The 23,656-nt window shown below is 43.5% G+C and overlaps 1 protein-coding gene across 2 annotated transcripts in view; it reads right to left on the bottom strand.

The window, feature by feature from the left end:
- The window catches only part of NBEAL1 (neurobeachin like 1), a 266,607-nt gene that overhangs the window by 91,666 nt on the left and 151,285 nt on the right, over positions 1–23,656 (bottom strand). For both annotated transcript variants that reach the window (XM_077272013.1, XM_077272014.1), the window contains 4 exons: positions 14,905–15,038; positions 12,955–13,114; positions 1,806–1,908; positions 1,200–1,347 (listed from right to left, as the gene is read on the bottom strand). In XM_077272013.1, coding sequence (XP_077128128.1) covers positions 1,200–1,347; positions 1,806–1,908; positions 12,955–13,114; positions 14,905–15,038 — 545 coding nt within the window. The remainder of the gene's footprint in view (positions 1–1,199; positions 1,348–1,805; positions 1,909–12,954; positions 13,115–14,904; positions 15,039–23,656) is intronic.

Here is a 23,656-nt window from a genome sequence, read left to right on the forward strand (position 1 = left end):
TATATACTCGAGTATAAGCCGAGATTTTCAGCCCAAATTTTTGGGCTGAAAGTGCCCCTCTCGGCTTATACTCGAGTCATGATCGGCGGCGGGGTCGGCGGGTGAGGACTGTCGCATACTCAGCTGCTCCTGGCGTTCCTGACGGGGTCCCCGCATGTCCCACGGTCTTCGGGTGCCGCAGCTCTTCCTCTGTTCAGCGGTCACATGGTACCGCTCATTAAAGTAATGAATATGAACTCCTCCCATAGGGGCGGAGCCCCATATTCATTCCTGTAATGAGCGGTACCAGTGACCGCTGACAGAGTTAGAAGCTGCCGCGCCCGGAGACCATCTGTCCGGGAGAAGGAGCCAGGGACCGCGCCGCAGCAGGTGAGTATTTCATAATCACCTTTCCTCGTTCCATCCGCCGGGCGTCGCTCTGTCTTCCCGTTCTCTTGCTGTGACTGTTCAGGTCAGAGGGCGCGATGACGTATTAGTGTGCGCGCCGCCCTCTGCCTGAACAGTCAGTGCGGAGAGACGGGACGCCGAGGAGCAGCGGGCAGCAACGAGAGGTGAGAATGTCATATTTTTTTTTACTACAGCAGCAGCAGCATTAAATGTGGCAGTTTTATATGGAGCATCTATGGGGCAATAATGAATTGCATGGCGCATTATATGGGGCATCTATGGGGCAATAGTGAATTGTATGGAGCATTATATGGAGCATCTATGGGGCAATAATGAACTGCATGGAGCATTATATGGGGCATTTATGGAGCAATAATGAACTGCATGGAGCATTATATGGGGCATCTATGGGGCAATAATGAATTGTATGGAGCATTATATGGAGCATCTATGGGGCAATAATGAACTGCATGGAGCATTATATGGGGCATATTTGTATATGGAGCATCTTATGGGGCCATAATGAACTGTATGGAGCATTATATGTGGCACAGTTTTATATGGAGCATCTATGGGGCAATAATGAATTGTATGGAGCATTATATGTGGCACAGTTTTATATGGAGCATCTTATGGGGCCATAATGAACTTGTAATGCAGCATTACATAAAGCTGCATTTTCCACCCTAGGCTTATACTCAAGTCAATAAGTTTTCCCAGTTTTTTGTGGCAAAATTAGGGGGGTCGGCTTATACTCGGGTAGGCTTATACTCGAGTATATACGGTATATATATATAAAAAAAAGAAATTACCTGTTCTTCATCACTGGTGGCTGCAATGTAACCGATGACACTCTGAATCTCTTCCTGTGTGTCACCTTTGCTGAGAAAGTATTTGATGAGTCCAAACAGAGATATTCTTATTGTGGTCAAATCCTCAGATGACAAAGAATTCTCCTTACTAGGAGATAAAAAAAAACCAAGAAAAATAAACAAGAAATACAGGAACCAAAGAACTGATATAAATTTATAGTTATTTTAAATTAAATTAAAAGAAAAACAAGCACAAATTACTTTGTTTACAAATCATAAATAAAAGATGGTGGGACTTATTCAAGTCATTATTCTATAACTTTTTCTGTTATTTTTCTCCTTGCTCTGGATGGCTTGCTCTCAGATGACATTTCCTTCTGTTCCTTGCTCATTTTTTGTGTTGCCTCTGAAATGCAGCTCAGATGAAGAGGTCTGATGTTGACCTGATGTTGCGGAACAGGGGACTGCTTCCATTTAAAGCACATAACATCCCAGATGTGCCAATACCAGTACTAAAAATTTTGGGGCGTCAGATAACTTGCTATATTCAGATAGTCAGGGACAAAACGTAATCACTGCCCTACCAAAGACAGTATTGTTTCATACCTGTAATATATTCGGATTGTATCCAACAAAAACTGAACACCATACTTTTTGCGGAAATGTTTTCTGCTATCCTTGATGATGGTTGACAAGTACTGTATATGTCCTGTTACAAAAAAAAAGAAAAATCAATGTGTTTCTGGTTAAAAATCAATTAAAAATCTGATTACAGCATCCAAAGCTAGAAAGTATGAACTACTAAAAGAAAAGTGTAAAAACCGGTCATACAGAACATTCAGAAAATATTCCTTCAGTCTTTTACGTTACTGCCTTATTGTAAAGGAAGTGTTAAATCACTATAGGGTAAATGGTCAAACTACTTAAGGGTATAGTAGAAATAACTTATAATAAATGGTGTGTCCCTCTATAAAAAATAGGGAATAGTAACCCTGTAGAACAAATACAAACACCCTTCATAAGAAATGGTCCAATACAGAAAAATAGCTAATCCACAGAACCGCATGCACTTAGCATAGACGATTAGATGTTAATAAAGTCCATATAATCAATGAAAGGGTTGTAAATAATGATGAGGGAGTGTACTCGTTGCTCGGGTTTTCAAGAGCACGCTCGGGTGTCCTCTGAGTATTTTTTAGTGCTCGGAGATTTAGCTTTCATCGCGGCAGCTGCATGATTTACAGCTACTAGACAGTTTGATTACATGTGGGGATTCCCTAGCAACCAGGCAACCTCCACATGTACTCAGGCTGGGTACTAGCTGTAAATCCTTCAGCTGCCGCGATGAAAGCTAAATGTCCGAGCACTAACAAATACTTGGAGGTCACCCGAGTGTGCTCGGGAAAACCCGAGCAACGAGTACACTCGCTCATCACTAGTGGTAAACAATGGGGGAACTTATCCCATCCAGAAGAATTCGCCTCGACGCGTTTCCCCGTCCATGCGGTTCATCAGGAGGCCCGGTGTAGTCTGTGCTATATCACAACAATGAGGTGACATGTCGTATCGCGTTCCACCGTGGAACGCTAGGAAATAAAACCGTTAGCTTCAGTATACTTCTGCTTGCGCAAAAACGTGTGTTCCAAAATGGAGCGCATAGATATATCCGGTCATGCGAAAATGAAATCAGCAACTGGATGCAGGGTAATGCACCGATATCATTATGTTTTACCATCATGTCTTATAAATAAAACATTTAAATAACGATGGAGTGTAAGTATACAGGCTATGATAAGTGTTGATAGTTATTGATGCAATTAATGTTTTCAAAGAGAGATGTAGTAAAATAGAGAACAGGGCGGAGAGAATCGCAGGTATACGTTAATGAAGATAAACGATACAAAGATAAAATCTCACTAATGAAGAACCAACAAAGGATTTTTTGTTGGACACTGACTGCCCAGAAATCCATTACAGAAAGTCCGTTGGAAACCGTGGGACTAGAGACGCCACTATTGTCAACTCATACAGCTGTTAACATAAGACGAATAGAATATGTAGATTAGATAAAGCAAGTATAGGAAAGGCACTCATTTAGACCTCTAGGGGACAAAGATTGCATCCTAAAAATCCATTCTACTTCACGTTTTAGAATCGCTTTATCAAAGTCACCCCCCTAATTCCAGGCTTAACCAACTCAATCCTAGAAAAGGAGATTTTATCCAGGCATCCGCCATGTACACCATTGACATGGCAAGCAATGGGGGTATCACGTTTATTTCTTATGTCACCGAGGTGTTTGTATTTGTTCTACAGGGTTACTATTCCCTATTTTTTATAGAGGGACACACCATTTATTATAAGTTATTTCTAGTGTACCCTTATGTAGTTTGACCATGTACCCTATAGTGATTTAACACTTCCCAGTAATCTATAATTCATCTCTTTTAAAGCGCTATGTTTTCCCACCTGCATTAGTTACAGGGTCTATCAAGGACAGATTGGGATAGATGTCGCGGAGTGGGGGCGCCAAGCAATCGTATCTCTTAGGGTGCCAACCTCCACAGTTAGGCATGGACATATAGGGTTTTTTAGGGCTATCTAGTTTTTGTCCTGTGTTACATACGTTTTTTACACATTGGTTGGCGTTTTTTAACAGTAATTTAATAAAATCTTATTTTAAGGGATAATGTTATACACAATTTTGCTTTTTTCCCTAATCTAAAGATCCTTTTTTTGAATACTAAATAGATATTAAATATAAAAACATAGGTGCCTCAAGAGAGGGACACAAAATAGGAACCCAATAAATTGAATGTGCATATCTACTATATAATGTGGCATAGATGGTATATATTCATTATGATATAAAAAAACATTCCTGTAGGGTCCAACATTTATTGCAGCAGTGTGTAACGTCATTGCCTATAGATTGTCCAATGTTTATAAAGAATGGTCCTGGTTCACTTGCCTGAATAGTAGAGGATAAGAGTATGGGTGCCGTATCCCACATCCTGACGCGCTTTTAGTCCTACTTCCACAGGAGGCATCATGTGCAGCACACGCATTATTACTCCAGGAAGCGGTGTCACATGTGCCCATCAAGTCCACCTCCCATTTACATGCATTATTGTGCATGGTGCAATGAGGATCGCTGTTCGATGGTGAGTAGTAGACAACAAAAATTGTGCCTCTGGGGTATGGAGATGATTGCCAAATAGAATCAAATTATGTCAAAGTAAATAGAGTATCAAAACCAGGCAGGTAGCGTGACAATCCGCGTTTTGTTTGCAAATATCTAAAATGCTCTGAGGAAGGATTTCTTTCCTCTCAGAACCCTGAAGGAGATGATGTCAGAAGAGGAGAAAAAGTGGTGAACTTTCTCAAAGCCATCGGCCCGCCGCCACGAGAAGGAAGTGTAGTCATCTACACTAAGATGGGAAGGCCTGGGTATGTCAGAGATTGAAGAGGAAGGTGAGGAGATGCCAGTTTGCCTGTGAATTTGACAGTATCCTGGACTATAATAAAATGACACATGAAAGAGCTCAATGTAGTAGGTCTGAACAAAAGAGGGGTCAGTAGCAGTGAGTTAACAGGGGAAACATTTCAAATTTCCAGAAAGACCCACAGAGGCATTTCAGAGGTTGAATGAGTACAGAAAATTGTGCTTTGCTAGCTGTCTCACAGTAGCATAAAAGAATGGGGACTCAAAGACCACCATCATGTTCATGTGATGTTGTAGAATAGGAAGTGATATGGGAGCATCCAACCTTCCGGACATAAGCGAAAGGCTTTTGAAAGATGTAAGAAATGGTCAATGTGGTGGAAATTGAGCTTAGTATATGTGGTTAGTTAGCTGTGAAAATACCCTTCTATGAGGGGTATTACAACTCCCTCAGTAGTCTAGATGAGTGTTAGACCATTAAAGGGGTAGATAGATCTGGAATAATAGTCAAACTGGCTGTTATTGCTAAAAGCTGTTAAAATAGACAGGAGGTGGGGAAGTAAGGAAGGAAGTTTTTTAAGAGGTAGCAAAATGTATGGAATAGGAACTTATTTATATCCAGATAATTTCTATTAGACTTGGGCACCATAACTATTTGAGCTAATGTCGAGGGTGGGTTCAGAGTGGAGTCAGATAAACAAGAATTAAAAAGAGACAAGATGTGTACTGAGAAGAGTAGTAAGCATTTTTTTTTCTTATATAATTAAGACCTAAGAAATCATCAGGGCCTGGGGAGTTGAAAGGTTTTAAAGATTTAATAGCCTCACAATCTACTAATAAAGTTATATCTGCCTACATAACATTGAAATCTGCAGGGCATGGATTGGAGAGAATAAGGTGATCAAAAAAAGGACCTGAACTAAAACAAGCAAAGCTTGCTATACAGTTTCAAGAAGTGTTGGGAAATCATGGCTCAGGTTTTTTGGGTGATAGCGGTGATGGTGGATGTAGGTTTACATAGATGGATAGGAGAGTTCAGCTGGCGGAGCAGCCATGAGACATGCTATGCAAGAAATATTTCTGTTTTCTCCATCTAAGAAGGTTTTTCTTTTTAAATATTTTTATTGAAATTTTTCATAAGAAATGGTAGTGGATAAAGGGAAGGGAAGATGGGGAAGGGGTTAACATTGGAAAAAAAAGGGTGAGGGAAAAGGGAATCAATATAATTAGAGAACCAAATATCAATCTCGAATAGACAAGAAAAAAAAATGCATTAAATATGATCTTTTGAATAGAATATACTACAATTTTTCTTATGCAATGTATTGGAAAGAGATATAAAGTAACAATCTTTATCCACTTTGCATGACTACAAGAGTCTAAGAAGGTTTTTCAAGCCGAGTGTTAAAAGCAGGATAAGTTCTAGTTTATTCTCATTTACTGCTTTTATTTAATATACGGAGCAGGGTCATATTTCCAGTTAGATTCAAAGTGACCCAACTCGATAGTGGCAATTGTATGTATCCAAGTCGTGACAACTTGAGCCTGGAAGCAAGCTGGATAAGGCTGCGTTCACATTACGTTCTAGCAGTCCGTTAGACGAACTGCGTTTCACTGCGGCATAACGCGGTGTAACGCAGTCCGGTAACGCGGCCATTAAGCCCTATTTCAGGCGCATCGCTAGCGCACGCCCAAAGTGGGTGTGCGCTAGCAATGTGCCGTCATTGAGTGACGGACCCTGGGAGGCGGGCTGCAGCGTTTCCAGGTCCGTCACCGCTAGCGCAGATAGAGCATCTGCTAGCTCTATCTCCGCTGGCATGTTGGCACTTGCGTTAACGCAGCCCGTTTAACGCATGTGTTGATCGGGCTGCTTTAACGCAATGTGAACCTAGCCTACGGGTGTCTGCAAGGGTACCCTTTTGGGCTTCCAACAAGAAGAAAGGAGTGAATACAGAACCAGTGTTAAATTGAAAATTTCAGCGGAACTCTCAATTTTCTAAACACCATCTTTTATTGTAAAGATGGAATCATTAAGGTGTCATGTGAAAGACTGAGGAGCCTGAATGAATGCAGAACAATGAGACGGCCATAGGTTATTGTCTGTCCAAGGGGTGGTTAGAATGTTAGTTCATCTGAATTGAGAAAAGAGATGAACTGAGGTGAATATGTGACCTATCATTGAGAAAAAGGAATGGGGATGGAGTAAAAAGTGAAATCTTTTGTTGTAGTCTGCAAGGCAGAAGAGGTGATAGAGTAGAGCTATCCAAAGCAGTCCCCAGTCCGTAGGATTCCCTAGTGCTTTGAGAGAATGACCTTGAAAAGATGGTTAGGCTCATAGTAGGAGACTACTGTCAGCTCCGTTTCAAGCAGCATTCCCTGAAGGAGGAGGTAACAGTTTGATGGTTCTATTTCTGAGTCAGATCAGTTTTATTACACAAAACGACTTTACATACTTTATTCCATTTTCGTTTTCCACACAGAAAAAGTAAACAATAACACAACATATTGACACTGTTACAGATTAGTTCAAGGCAATCATAGTATTTGTATATATATAGATGTCAACTAATCAAAAACGACAATAAATCAAGAGAAATTGGTATTAACTAGCTTTTGAGTAGAGACAATATCCATCCATCTAACCAAGAGCTGATTCTCATTCACTGTTCTGTCATAGGCTTCTAATTTTGAGCATTACTTCCTTTCTCTTAAGGACTAAGCGTAAGAGGATGGAGAAGAGAAAGGATCACAACACTCTCTTAGTATGTAGGAAGGCAAACCGGGAATATCTAACCAAGGTTCCCACATTGACTCATATTTACACATAGCGTTTCTCTTCTGATACACTCCTCTCTCCATAAATATATTATTCATTTTATTCTTCAATTCTGTTAAGGTTGGAGGGTTCAGATATTGCCAATGATATGCCAGCAGTTTATGTGCCTGAAAAAGTATCCGCGAGATGCCCAAAGCTGTTGGATAATCTACGCCTATATTTTCCCATTTTCTCTCTACATTGTTCCAAAGAAATATCTCCCAGCCCTGCTTCATATTTAGACTTAACCTCCATTGTATTTGTCTTGGAGTCAGAGGAAGCGAGTATCAATGAATGAGTGTTCACAAATTTTTATAGGTGACAGGTTTTTTGTTTTTTTTTAGTGTTAAAAGATGTGCCTTATGTGCAGCTATTGACACAAAAGTTTGAGGGATAGACCAAACTAACTGAAATTGGTCAAAACTTTTACATACATTACCCTGAAACAACTGCTCAAGTCTGCTGATCTTTTTTTCCCCAATGTGTGAAAGAATTTAGGAAAGAGGGGGTTATTCCATATTGGCGTGAATTAGGTATTATTTTTCACTCACAGCATACCTTTCCCCTATATCATACATTATGGCTAAGGAGGAGGATCTAAACCGATCACCTGATTGTAATCCTATTTCTAAAACACAAAGTGGGGAGATCCTAGTGGATTCCCATAAGATCAGACGCCTTCCACTCTCCCCCTTAACCTCCCGGATTTGCCCATACTATCTCCCAGAGCCCACCCATGAAAATGTTGCAATTGAGAAGCAATGTAAAATATCCTGGGGACTGGAATTGTTAACCCTCCCATATCATTATCCCAGTTAAGTGTCAATTTGATTTTCGACTGTTTTTACTATGTCTGTGGTTTCTGTAATTTATCTACCAATTCCCAAAATATTGAAATATTTTACGATCCTTCTTGCATTTTAACAATTGTTGCAAGCATATGTCCTGTACTTTCTCCTTTGGACCTGCTATTTCTAGTGTAGGAATAAAATGCATATTCTTCTTAAAGGCTACGAGTACCACTGTGCACTTCTCAGTTGAAATTTGGGAAACAGAGTTAAAAGTTAAATATCTGGGACACAGAGTAGAGAATCCGGTCAGCTTGCACGGACCTGAAACAATTAAATGCTTTTTTGCGGGGAGTTAAAACCATGGACATTAGGTAGATCAAATTAAGAGTTCAGATCTAAACACAAATAAAAAAAAAATGATGAAAGGAGAGGCTTGAATATCAGCTGAAGTGAACTAAAAGGATCACCCAAGAGTCAGCCTTCAGTTCAGTGTTGTATAATAAGGAAGTTGCACAGGCATAAAGTAGTGGCAGAGACCCCGCAGCTTGGCCATGGTGGAGTCCAAGAATGAGCAAAATGCACATAATATAAATGCTATGCCCTGAAGAATAGATGTGGATTAGGGAAATGTGAACTGAGCCTTGGCGTCTGATGGCTGACAGTCCACGTAAGGGAGTAAAGAAATAGAGAGCAGCTACCAGTGCAGAACTAATACCAGAAACTTACACCTCAGTCTGGCTGCGATGGAGTTGATGATCTACCAGCCGGAAAAAGAAAATGTTGCCTTGTACCTGTCCACTTCAGTAAAAGGCAGAATTTTTCAAGCCGAGGAGGTGCCATGGGTTGAGGAGGTGCAGGAGTCTCAGGATGTAGGTGTCATGGGGATACCTCGACAGATATACAAGAAGGTCACGGCGTCTTGTCACACAAACTCCTGCACTGACTAGAACTGCTTCACCATCCTATTAAACAGTGCATGTGTTTTCTTTGCTCTGTCATTGCAAGGGTTAATCAGTTCAGTTGATCTGGAGCTATCCATCCTGAATTGTCTCAGCTGTTCTGTATTGGCCACTATGATCTGGTATATATGCTGGTCATTGGCACTCAGAAGCTGCCAGTGATAGTTAGGCTACGTTCACATTTGCGTTGTTGGGCGCAGCGTCGGCGATGTGACGCAACCAACAACGCATGTACACAACGCAGCGTTTTGCGACGCATGCGTTGTCATAAGATCCTACAGATCGGGACTTTCGGCGCAGGGAAAACGCTACAAGTAGCGTCCCCTGCGCCCTGTCTTGTGCGTCTATATGACGCATGCGTCGTAAAACGCAGTACAACGCATACCGGCGCATGTTCATGCGCCCCCCATGTTAAAGATAGGGCGCACGACGCATGCGTCGACGACGCTGCGCCCAACAACGCAAATGTGAACGTAGCCTTACAAGTTCCTGGTTTGGTGGCGAAGGAGACTTCTGAATTAGCAGCAGTCTGTTTGTGTATTTTACAGGAAATATCTGCGGGGAATTGGTATTGTGAGCTTATCCTAATCCTCTCCCATTTGGTTTTCCCCTTCTACTATTCCCTCGACTTCCACTCTTTGTATTAATGTGGTATTATTTTATTCCTGTCTGTTTACCCATCTCTATGGTTAGTGTTTTCCAATACACTTCAGCATCACACCTCCCTGGGTGGGGAACAGAACAGATAAGGGTTAAGATAGGAGCACAGTAAGGGTACCGTTACACTAAAAGACTTACCAACGATCACGACCAGCAATACGACCTGGCCGTGATCGTTGGTAAGTCGTTGTGTGGTCGCTGGGGAGCTGTCACACAGACAGCTCTCTCCAGCGACCAACGATCAGGGGAAGGACTTCGGCATCGTTGAAACTGTCTTCAACGATGCCGAAGTCCCCCTGCAGCACCTGGGTAACCAGGGTAAACATCATGTGTGACGCCGATCCAGCGATGTGTTCACTTGTAACCAGGGTAAATATCGGGTTACTAAGCGCAGGGCCGCGCTTAGTAACCCGATATTTACCCTGGTTACCCTTCTGATGTCTGTCACGTCCCCCGGCGTCCACAGTGTTACGCGCTGCTGCCGAGAGCTTCCTGCACTGAATGTATGAGCGCCGGCAATAAAGCAGAGCACAGCAGTGACGTCACCGCTGTGCTCTGCTTTCCGGCCGCGCTGACACAGTCAGTGCAGGAAGTTCTCGGCAGCAGCGCGTAACCCTGTGGACGCCGGGGGACGTGACAGACATCAGAAGGCGAGTATGTAGTGTTTTGTTTTTTTTACTTTTACAATGGTAACCAGGGTAAATATCGGGTTACTAAGCGCGGCCCTGCGGTTAGTAACCCGATATTTACCCTGGTTACAAGTGAACACATCGCTGGATCGGCGTCACACACGACGATCCAGCGATGACAGCGGGTGATCTAGCGACGAAAGAAAGTTTCAAACGATCTGCTACGACGTACGATTCTCAGCGGGGTCCCTGATCGCAGTAGCGTGTCAGACACAGCGAGATCGTAAGTATAACGTCACGGATCGTGCTGTCGTAGCGACCAAAGTGCCACTGTGAGACGGTACCCTAAGGTTTGAAACCCCAGTGTCTCCGCCATCTGGGGTAATCTGAGGGGCAGGGATAGCCTAGGGTGCCCCTAGTTTGAGGGACTGGAGAGCTGCCTATAGTCGCTTTTCACTATGTGACTGTAGGTCTGTATACTCCAAGAAGGACTTGTCTACTAAGTAGGATTTGGGGTCTTCCACATTGTTGAAAGTGTGAAATTTCCCATCATGGGTGAAACTCAATTGGAAGGGATCACCCCAAGTATAGAGCATGTTGGTTTAACATAGAATGTTCAGGTAAAGTTTGAAAGCCTTTTTTAGAGAGTGATTGGAGCTAGGTAAGGCTAGGTTCACATTGCGTTAGGGAAATCCGTTTAGCGCATACGCTAGCGGATTGCGCTAACGCAATGTCCCAAAAGGGATCGCGTTTGGCGATCCCGCTAGCGCAGATGCCTGATCTGCGCTAGCGAGGAACGGACCTTGGACGCTGCATGCAGCGTTCGAGGTCCGTTCGAAAATAACGGGACATCGTTAGCGCATGCCAAAAATGGCATGCGTCAGCGACCCGTTAGCACATTGCGGTCAATGGGTGCGCTAACGGACCCGTTACATAGCGTTAATTGCGACAATTGCGCCATGTAACGGAGTCCGCTAGCGGACACCCATTAACGCAATGTGAACCTAGCCTAAGCAAAAATTAGACTCTGATGGCTTTGTAAGACAAAGTTGCCCAAGGCTTTTGTAATCGAGTCTTTGGTGGGGAAGAAGGTCATTTTGGTAACATCCTGCGGCTTGCTGCTCTGCCTACTGGGGCCTAGGGAGCGCTGAGCTCAAGACAGTCCAAGTATAGAGCCTCCAAGACCATGTCCATTTTTACTGCTCAATAGGCAACTTAAACTTCTCAGACTTCTCAAGCAAAAGTTCAGAAAAATTAGAACCAAGCTCTATTCAGATTTCTTCTCAGACACTTGCTGTTGCAGAAAAATGCTACTAGGAGGCAGCAGAGCACTATATATTCAGGCAGAGTGAATTTTGAGGTGGATATATATAGCCCAAGTTATGGAGGACCAGTATAGGTCCAGTGATTGGATAAGCTGGTATGGGCAACCGCTAGTGCAGGAACACACGCCCCGCATCAAAGGGGGCTCAGGCAACCAGTGACCATAATGGGGGCTCAGGCAACCAGTGACCGCAATGGGGCCACACTGATGTGAGAGTGAAGATGAAAACGTACAAAAGACTCACTACAATGTTCTGAGCCTTACACACCCAGAGACAGGCAGGATTTTCTCCCAGCTGAGGGTATATGGGGAAGCCCCTTCAGTATGGTGTGGGTAAGGTAGAACTGCCATTTCAGGATGTGTCGCCTCAAGCCAGGTAAAGAGTAGTCTTCACTATGTCGCCTAGGCCTCTCAGAAAAATGGAGTCAGGGTCCATAACAAGTGGACTCGGCGACTTCCTCTCAGTGAGAGCAAGTGAAATTCAGGGCTTATTCTGTGGGACGGGCTGTCTGCCTGGATCCGTTTTCAATAGAGACCGTCTGTTGCCATGTAGCCCACAGATGGAAAGGTTGTCTGATTTGCTCATATACGCTGTTAAAATGCTCCAGAGGTTCTCCTGAGGTAGAAGATGTCCATATTTTAGCATAACTATGACTAGAGCTGAAGATTATAGTAGATAAAGGAAGGGTTTTCCTGGAGTGTCCGTGCAGTGGCTAGAGGACAAAGGTGAGGAAAAAGGTGGATAAACAAAAATTCGTCCCTACATCCTATAGCACTGGAAGAGGAATAAATCTAGAATATGTAAATGATGTGGCATTTTTACTTTTGTCCCAGGCAGGGGTGAAAGTACACTGAAGGATGGTACAATGGATTTTTTAAAGTTTTATTTGTATGCAAAGAACAAAAAGAAAATCCATGAACAGTCCACAGGGCTCTGCCATATGCATGAGCTGTAACGTACTAAAAAGGGGAAAATGTGAAACAATCTGAACATTTTCTGCATATCTTACAAATCTTCTACCCCTCTCCCATTTTTCAGCTATTCCCCACTAATAATTTACCTTCTGTTAGTGGCTGGCTTTACTGCAAGTAACTATACCAGACATTAATATTAGATTTAAGAAATTCTCACCAATTCGAAAGGGAAAGTCTCCACGATTCCAGATGCGGAAATCAAACAACAGAAACTGGTACATTTGCTGCAACAACGCCGTGTTCTTCTCCACAGACACCTGCTCTATCAGTAGCTGAACAGCCATCAGGACATTCACATCCATGAAATGGCCTGGTACCTAAGGGGACAACGGCATTAAAGTTTTTAACACATTCCGCTACTAAAGATGATTGAGAAGCAATCTACAAACTTGTACATAATATTACCTTTAAGAATTTCAAATTGGCTTCTTAGGGAGATACCTGTCAACCCAGCGGAGCCGACAGGGAGAAGCTGCAACGTTTCAGAATAAAACATACAAGTCTGTAATGCGGGAGCCGGTCTCCGTTCATGTTGCCTGTACCATGGGCTGCAAGAATCAATGTGCCAGGTTCACTTTAAAGGGAACCTGTCGCATCCAGAAATATTTACTTGCAGATATAGGTTGAATATGCAAGTAAATATAATTTTAATTCTGTTAGGCTGCCTTCCTGGAGAAGCATCTACAAGCAGAAAATTAACTTAAATCCTCTCTTGTAGCTGCTGGCATCGGGGGCACTGCAGGGAGAGGTGACACTCTGCCCCCACTACACAGTAAGTGTGCAGTAGACCCCAGCAAACTGATTGACAGCAGGCTCTATAGTGTGTGCAGGGCAGGCTGTCAGCCAATGTAGCGGGGAGGGATCACAACGCAATCATAATATAGTAAGCGGTGACTATAACCGCTCCCTGCACCTACCCGAAGGGCGTGTGGTGGCAGGGATGATAGAAGTTCATTTTGTCTCTGTAGCCGATGCTCCAATAGGACAGTCCAACATGATTTTAATGCTAATTACTGGCAGATTAACCCTATATCTGCAGAAAATTGCATTTCTGGCTGCGACAGATTCCCTTTAAATCTCGTTTAGAGCTATTTCTTCCTTGGGCACTCCTAAGATTCCATTATAACACATCTAGCTTCTCTTATACTACTGTAAACCGAGATGATGGGCTCCCAATGCTTTCAAAAAAATGTTTTTATTTAGCTTGTTATATAGAAACAGAAGATATAGGAAAGCAATATACAAAACACTAGACACAGAGAGAGTAGGAGGATAAAAGCTATGCACCTGAAGGCAGTGGGGGCAACAGGTTTGCTCAGCCTACAAATCAATGACGTAGGGAACACATGGAGAAGCAAAGCATACACGACACAAGAAGGGGCATTTTATGAGGGCAGATCGGAGCTTTGGACATAATATGCATCATTTGCACCAATGTAACTTAAAGTGTCTATTAGTCCCAATAAGGTGCAAGTTAGAAAATGCAAATCAAGTTGATTATAAACTATGGATGACAGTGGCTGCATTTACCAGCTGTAGTTTATAATATGCAAGATGAAGAGTTAAAGGTGTCAAAGTATGCATATAATACCAGCGCCATTTTTAGTCTGTTCAGTATCAGATTAGCTAGTATGATTTAATAACTGACAAAAAAAGGTTTGGATAACAGAGATGAAAATCTGAAGCCCTATTTGTGAGAAGGCCGACGCTACTAAAAGAAGTTCTTGTTTCAAGGACTTGGCTGTTTTTATATAAACACACTTGGTTTCAATGGTTGTCATAAGAAAAGCTTCACTTCCTGTGCAGAAAATTATTTCCTGCAGGTAAAATGTTCAATTTGCTAATTTATAGGAGTCGCGAGTCTGTAGATAAAAAGAACTTCACAAAGGTAAAGCTCTTAACAACAAAATATACTAACCTTGAGAACCAGCAAAGACCTTATACTGGCCCTGATCCCACTAAATAACTTATATGCTGCAAAACTAGATCTCTGGAGTCAGTGTAAAATGTATCTCTTCCATTCATAAAGCTATGCACTACTTTTGGGTCACCCATATCAAATACAATACCACAGGGGTATTCACGTAATGAAAAATGAACGTCTTACCTTCTGCAGCAGAGCCCCTAATGTTGTAACTCCGTGCGTATGCATTAAATTCTCCTGATTGATTGGATGTCTCTGAATAAAGTGCTTAAGTGTCAAAACAAAAGTAGCGATAATGTTTTTTTCCAGACGAGCCTCTGCAACACAAATACAAATGTTACATACATGAGGGAGCAGAAGTACAACCTGAAACAGATTAATCAATACTACCCCAAAGTCATTTATGAAAACTCTTCATAAAATGAAGAAACGATCAAGAAAACAATGAGACTTCAGAGCACGACACAGTTATTGATACTTTAAAGGGAACCTGTCAGCAGAATTGTGCACAGTAACCTACAATGTCAGGTCGGCGCCGTTATACTGGTTACAATGATACAGTGTTAGAAGCCATACTGGTGAATACCTAATCAGAGCACCACATGAAGACCCCCCACAGGCCGCCCTGGAGCACGAGAATCTCCTTAACTCAAAACTGAAAATAAAGATTAAACAAGAACCAGAAAACGGATTTCATCACCCAGGTAATCAGTATAACGGCGTCGATCTGACAGTGTCTGCAGGTTGCTGGGCACAATCCTGCTGACAGGTTCACTTTAATCAAGTAAAACAAGTATGGGTCAGTGGTCAACAGTATTAGGTGGGGTCATCACCTTTTGATGCGCAGGAGGGGAACCCCACACAGGTAAAGTAAAGCAAACCTCACTAGTGCAGGAGGTTCCCAAATCAGAGATGGAATGAACTGTGGAGTCAGAGGCCCCGGATCCTCCCAAACTTATTGGGATGTTACTGATGTATGTATACTATTTTTAATTTTTTTTTAAACTGAAGTAAATCTATATAGTACTGTATTCACACATCGGAAACATACCGATAAGCATATATAAAAGAAACCACTATGTTGACTGTTTTTATTAAAACAATCTCAGATCAGGGGGGCTATGTGTTTTCAAAGATACAGCTATACGAGACATAAAAATAGTTTCTCTCAAAAAAATTTAATTTTAGTGACTCTAGAATTCCTCATTCAGAACATCAAACAAACAGACCTCTGGATCCATAATGGGGCTGGCGTGACAAATAGAGAGGATAAAAATATATTGACCTCAGACCTTAATGTTTGTGTGTGAAGGCAAGCCCAAGCTTTATAGCCGTCAGCCGGGTCTTCATAACATTTAGGACAAGTCACAGACGAAGGATCAGCCCAGTGTAATCTAAGAGGTACTAGGTAAGCCTGGTGTATATCATATAGCTGTATTAACTTGTTACTAATTGAATGAGACACCAAGAAATGTTATGGATGTGCACTCCTCCCATTTGGCACAGGTGATTTTAAATTAGCAGGCGACTGCAAAGTAAGGGGCCTAGCCCATTTTTGCTCTCACTGGAGAGCTGGAGGAAGGGGAGTTTCAATGCTTCTTTCATTTGGTGTTGGTGCTGTGTGGCGGCCATTGTTGCTGCGGTTTTGTGCTGGTGGGGCAACGTGGTGTGGAGAAATGGGGACTCAGTCTTGTAGCATGGGCGTTGTGAGGCACCAGGCCATCCGCCCTACCGATGCATTGTCGCAGCTCCGTTAGGGCGATAGGGACCCACTACGAGGTTTGCAGTGACGTGGCAGTGGGCTTCATACAGTCTGATCAGAATGTTAAACTAAGAACCTCATGTTCAGTTATATACACTGATCAAAAAAAATAAAGTGAACACTTAAACAACAGAATATAACTCCAAGTAAATCAAACTTCTGTGAAATCAAACTGACCACTTAGGAAGCAACACTGACAATCAATTTCACATGCTGTTGTGCAAATGGAACAGACAACAGATGGAAATTATTGGCAATTATCAAGACACACTCAATAAAGGAGTGGTTCTGCAGGTGGGGACCACAGACCACATCTCAGTACCAATGCTTTCTGGATGATGTTTTGGTCACTTTTGAATGTTGGTTGTGCTTTCACACTCGTGGTAGCATCAGACGGACTCTACAACCCACACAAGTGGCTCAGGTAGTGCAGCTCACCCAGGATGGTGCAGCAATGCGAGCTGTGACAAGGTGGTTTGCTGTATCTGTCAGCGTAGTGTCCGGAGGCGCTACCAGGAGATAGGCCAGTACAGCAGGAGACGTGGAGGGGGCTGTAGGAAGGCAACAACCCAGCAGCATGACCGCTACCTCCACTTTGTGCTAGGAGGAACAGGAGGAGCACTGCCAGAGCCCTGCAAAATGACCTCCAGCAGGCCACAAATATGCATGTGTCTGCACAAACGGTTAGAAACCGACGCCATGAGGATGGTCTGAGTGACCGACTTCCACAGATGGGGGTTGGGCTCACAGCCCAACACCGTGCAGGATGCTTGGCGTTTGCTGCAGAACACCAGGATTGGCAAATTCGCCACTGGAGCCCTGTGCTCTTCACAGATGAAAGCAGATTCACACTGAGCACATGTGACAGTCTGGAGACGCCATGGAGAGCAATCTGCTGCCTGCAACATCCTTCAGCATGACCGGTTTGGCATTGGGTCAGTAATGGTGTGGGGTGGCATTTCTTTGGAGGGCCACACAGCCCTCCATGTGCTCGCCAGAGGTAGCCTGACTGCCATTAGGTACCGAGATGAGATCCTCAGACCCCTTGTGAGACCATATGCTGGTGCGGTTGGTCCTGGGTTCCTCCTAATGCAGGACAATGCCAGACCTCATGTGGCTGGAGTGTGTCAGCAGTTCCTGAAAGATGAAGGCATTGAAGCTATGGACTGGCCCGCCCGTTCCCCAGACCTGAATCCGATTGAACACATCTGGGACATCATGTCTCGCTCCATCCACCAACGTCACGTTGCACCACAGACTGTCCAGGAGTTGGCGGATGCTTTAGTCCATGTCTGGGAGGAGATCCCTCAGGAGACCATCTGCCGCCTCATCAGGAGCATGCCCAGGCGTTGTACAGTAGGGAGGTCATACAGGCACGTGGAGGCCACACACAATACTGAGCATCTTTTCCTTGTCATGAGGCATTTCAACTGAAGTTGGATCAGCCTGTAATTTGATTTTCCACTTTGATTTTGAGTATCATTCCAAATCTAGACCTCCATGGGATATTCATTTTGATTTACATTGATAACTTATGCTTTATTGTTCTGAACACATTCCACTATGCAATGAATAAAAATTTGCAACTGGAATATTTCATTCAGAGATATCTAGCATGTGGTATTTTAGCGTTCCCTTTATTTTTTTGAGCAGTGTATATTTTTGCCCAGCGGCATTAGATCACTGTATGATTTTTGGAGGTGCTGTCCATTCTCTTTTTCAACGGAAAACCAAAAAAAACCTTGTACCTTCACAGATCATAGATTAAAACCAAATCTTTATTTCTCACTTTAAAACGTTGAGACAAACAATCAACATGCAAACAACAGTGCTCGGCTGAAAAAATGTCCCTCACACTGTTAATCCTAGATTGCCCTACCTTGCAGCAGAGGTTGGCACCCTACACATATATATACGAGATAGGCGCCCCCGCTCACCGGTGGCTGTCCCTATAACTCCTGTATGTCAACTATAGATGAAGTGACGCATTTAAATCACCATTCTGACATGACAGGAAAAAATGAAAAAATATTTGCCAGTCAATATCATATTCCATTAGCGGCAATCATAGGACAGTGTGAAAAGGGTGAATAACACAATGACAAAGTGCAAAAAGTGCTGCTTGATATACACTAGGTACCTCTCTAACTGCTCCCTGCTGATGTCTCCTGCCTGTCAGTGGGGGTTGGCGCCCTACTGTTCAGCGGATATGGCGCCCCCACTCAGCGTCGGCTTACCCTGAAAGCAAGCCCTACGGAATAAACAAAATCCCTAGAGACAGGTATCACATCAAATGGCCCCAGACATTATGGCCAAACAACTTAGAATTGTATATATATGTATATATATCAGTTATATCAACGGGGTACTTATCATTTCTGAAGTGTTCATAGACGAACGCCTCTACGCGTTTCACCAAATATGGCTCATCAGGAGGCTCAGATAGACAGATGCTGCAAATGGTAAGTACCCCGTTGATATAACTGATATATATATACATATCGCAGAATGGGATTACAGTTGTGTATCAGTACTGTACCCTTTATAAGCCTGTCTGAATTCTAAGTTGTTTGGCCATAATGTCTGGGGCCATTTGATGGGATACCTGTCTCTAGGGATTTTGTTTATTCCGTAGGGCTTGCTTTCAGGGTAAGCCGACGCTGAGTGGGGGCGCCATATCCGCTGAACAGTAGGGCGCCAACCCCCACTGATAGGCAGGAGACATCAGCAGGGAGCAGTTAAAGAGAGGTACCTAGTGTATATCAAGCACTTTTTGCACTTTATGTCATTGTGTTATTCACCCTTTTCACACAGTCCTATGATTGCCGCTAATGGAATAAGATATTGACTGGCAAATATTTTTTCATTTTTTCCTGTCATGTCAGAATGGTGGTTTAAATGCGTCACTTCATCTATAGTTGACATACAGGAGTTATAGGGACAGCCACCGGTGAGCTGGGGCGCCTATCTCGTATATATATGTGTAGGGTGCCAACCTCCGCTGCAAGGTAGGGCAATCTAGGATTAACAGTGTGAGGGACATTTTTTCAGCCGAGCACGGTTGTTTGCATGTTGATTGTTTGTCTCAACATTTTAAAGTGAGAAATAAAGATTTGGTTTTTATCTATGATCTGTGAAGGTACAAGGTTTTTTGGTTTTGCTTAGTTTTTTCAACCTTGGTTTAGCATTCTATTTGATTTTTTTTCCATTCTCTTTTTCAGCACACACATTTTTTTGTAGCAACTTTCCTCTATTACAGATGGTATCATAAGCTTCCATGTATATAGAGAAGGTATCAAGGTATTAACGACTTTGGCCCTAATTGTCAGTAAACAACAGAAACACAGCCACCAGGTACCTGTGAGCAGATGCTGCCCATCAAAGAGCAGGAAGAGAGTAGCTACAGATTTACAAAAATTAAAACAGAGGTCCAATAAAAAACACCCCATCATTCATCAGATTCCATATTTCATGGTCTGTATGCAGTCCACCGTGCTCTGACTGACCAGAGGTGTCCTGACCAGAACTTAGAACCTCGTATGTGTGTAAGAGGCTATAAATTTGGGTCAGGAGACCCACGATCAGTCTGGGCATTGAGGTTTGTACACAGACCGTGAAACATGGCTGTCACAATCTGGCCTAACATGAAGGCACAGTAATCAGCCTGTAAATAACTACAAGCTGACTAGGAAGGCAGTGACATACTTCAATTTCATCAAGAAGAGATCTACTTATAAGAAAGGGAGGAGAACATACCAGCCAATACATACACATCTACACAGAGCTGACCATATCATTGAAAAGGAGGTGGCAGGGGCATGAATTTCATATTATTACACTGATCTAAGTAAATATTTCAGAAATACTCTTACACTGGTAATGATAATGTATGGCATTCAGGTCTGGAATACCTGGGGTTTCCAAGGCTTTTAGTTTTTCACCTGATGCCCTTCTCCCTAGTTAGAAGTGATTTCCAGCCTCAGAATACCCATCTTCCCAGGCTGCAGTTTGTTTACAATAATACTCACCCCTCCATGCCTCCAGTTTTGAGTCTTCGCTGCTGCTCCCGAGTTTGTTATTGTCTGCAGCGCAGACATCATGCCAATTGCCCTGCAGCTAGTGAGCTCAGCGGTTCTTGCCTTCAACTCCAACATCGCCATTAAGTGCAGATACCGGCAGCCCCATTGTCCATGTGATGCCGGAAGCAGCTGGTGAAACTCAGTACTGGGCCCAGGGAGGGCGAGGAAAGCAGTTTGTTGCCTGGGCAAAGAGGTTTTCTGAAACCAGATAAACCTCTTAAGAAGGGTATGTAGCATGAGGGTGTGAGGTTACATTTCACCTGTGTGTGCTGATAACAGTAGTTGTGTTTACCTGTAAAGTTTATAAAGGTTGCTTGAAAGGTTTGATCGTCTTACATAATTGAGCACATCCAACCTCTGTCTGTCTACAAATCAACAGCTTGTAAAGGTGACACTACAGTGAGGTTAATCCCTTCACGGGGTGGTCCGAAATAATAATAATCATCTTTATTTTTATATAGCGCTAACATATTCCGCAGCGCTTTACAGTTTGCACACATTATCATCGCTGTCCCCGATGGGGCTCACAATCTAAATTCCCTATCAGTATATCTTTTGGAATGTGGGAGGAAACGGGAGTACCCGGAGGAAACCCACGCAAACACGGGGAGAACATACAAACTCCTTGCAGATGTTGTCCTTGGTGGGATTTGAACCCAGGACTCCAGCGCTGCAAGGCTGCAGTGCTAACCACTGAGCCACCGTGCTGCCCCGAAACTAACATTTACTTTATTCCTAAATGCTGGGATACTCTATACAAGACATCAGGGGCAGTGGCTGCTGTCAGTCAAAGGGGGAGTAACAAGTGTGAGACATGTGGCTCAGGAGAGCAGACTGACAGTCATTAAATGTCACACACTGGTAGTGCCCACTTTCATTTAAAATAAGTTATGGAGGCAGATTCTCAGTGAGATCTATGACCGGCCCATAGATCTTAACACTTCATTTCTAAATTAGGAAAAAGATGGATTTCTTTGGAATAAGGCATCAGATCACAGATACCAGGTGGCTAAAGGTACCTTCACACTGAACAACTTTCCAACGAGAACGACAGCGATCCGTGACGTTGCAGCGTCCTGGATAGCGATCTCGTTGTGTTTGACACGCAGCAGCGATCAGGATCCTGCTGTGATATCGCTGGTCGGAGCTAGAAGTCCAGAACTTTATTTCGTCGCTGATCACCCGCTGTCATCGCTGGATCGGCGTGTGTGACGCCGATCCAGCGATGTGTTCACTTGTAACCAGGGTAAACATCAGGTTACTAAGTGCAGTGCCGCGTTTAGTAACCCGATATTTACCATGGTTACCATTGTAAAAGTAAAAAAAAAAAAAACCACTACATACTCACATTCTGATGTCTGTCACGTCTCCCGGCGTCCACAGGGTTAAAACTGCTTTCGGCAGGAGCGCTTGCTAATGCTGCGCAGCTGCCGAGAGATTCCTGCACTGACTGCCAGTGCCGGCCGTAAAGCAGAGCACAGCGGTGATGTCACCGCTGTTACTGCCGGCACTGACACATTCAGTGCAGGGAAGCTCTCGGCAGCAGCGCAGCATTAGCAAGCGCTCCTGTCGAAAGCAGTTTTAACCCTGTGGACGCCGGCGGGGGACGTGACAGACATCAGAATGTGAGTATGTAGTGTTTTGTTTTTGTTTTACTTTTACAATGGTAACCAGGATAAATATCGGGTTACTAAGCGCGGCCCTGCACTTAGTAACCCGATGTTTAGCCTGGTTACCCGGGTGCTGCAGGGGGACTTCGGCATCACTGAAGACAGTTTCAACGATGCCGAAGTCGTTCCCCTGATTGTTGGTCGCTGGAGAGAGCTGTCTGTGTGACAGCTCCCCAGCGACCTAAACAGCGACTTACCAACGATCACGGCCAGGTCGTATCGCTGGTCGTGATCGTTGGTAAGTCGTTTAGTGTAACGGTACCTTTAGAGGGGTTGATCTTAATGACAGATATACTACTTACAAACACACACAAAAAAATGCACAGCTCCCTGGTGACCTCAAACTCGCCACAACATTGTTTACTGACTAAAATAAACAAAAAAAATAAACCTGCACTTTTCCAGGAAACACTGTGTGAAAGGAAAGAACCCTGAAAGTAATCTTATTTATATATGTAATCTACTATATAATTGTCTAAGGGTCACTTCCGTCCTTCTGTCTGTCTGTCACGGATATTCATTGGTCGCGGCCTCTGTCTGTCATGTAATCCAAATCGCTGATTGGTCGTGGCAAAACAGCCACGACCAATCAGCGACAGGCACAGTCCGGCGGAAAAATGGCCGCTCCTTCCTCCCCACAGTCAGTGCCCGCTCCGTACTCCCCTCCAGTCTGCGCTCACACAGGGTTAATGGCAGCGTTGACCGCGGTGTAACGCACTCGGTTAACGCTGCTATTAACGCTGTGTGACCAACTTTTTACTATTCATGCTGCCTATGCAACATGGATAGTAAAACGACCTAATGTTAAAAACAATAATTAAAAAAAAAAATATCGTTATATACTCACCGTCCGTCGGCCCCCGGATCGACAACAGGCCTTTCCTGCTCGCGACGCTCCGGTAACCGGTCCATGCTGCGATCTCGCGAGATGATGACGCAATGCACTAGAGACCGGAGCGCACGAGAAGCGTCTGTAACCGCTTCGCTTGGATCCGGGGGCTCCGGAAGGTGAGTATATAACTATTTTTTATTTTATTTCTTTTTTTTAACAGGGATATGATGTCCACATTGCTATATACTACGTGGACTGGTCAATATACTACATGGGCTGTGCTATATACTACGTGGCTGGGCAATATACTACATGGGCTGTGCTATATACTACGTGGCTGGGCAATATACTACATGGGCTCTGCTATATACTACGTGGCTGGGCAATATACTACATGGGCTCTGCTATATACTACGTGGCTGTGCAATATACTACATGGGCTGTGCTATATACTACGTGGCTGTGCAATATACTACATGGGCTCTGCTATATACTACGTGGCTGGGCAATATACTACATGGGCTGGGCAATATACTACATAGGCTGTGCTATATACTACGTGACTGGGCAATATACTACGTGGCTGGGCAAT

Source organism: Ranitomeya variabilis, chromosome 7 (assembly GCF_051348905.1).
Source record: "Ranitomeya variabilis isolate aRanVar5 chromosome 7, aRanVar5.hap1, whole genome shotgun sequence".
Lineage (NCBI taxonomy): Eukaryota > Metazoa > Chordata > Amphibia > Anura > Dendrobatidae > Ranitomeya > Ranitomeya variabilis.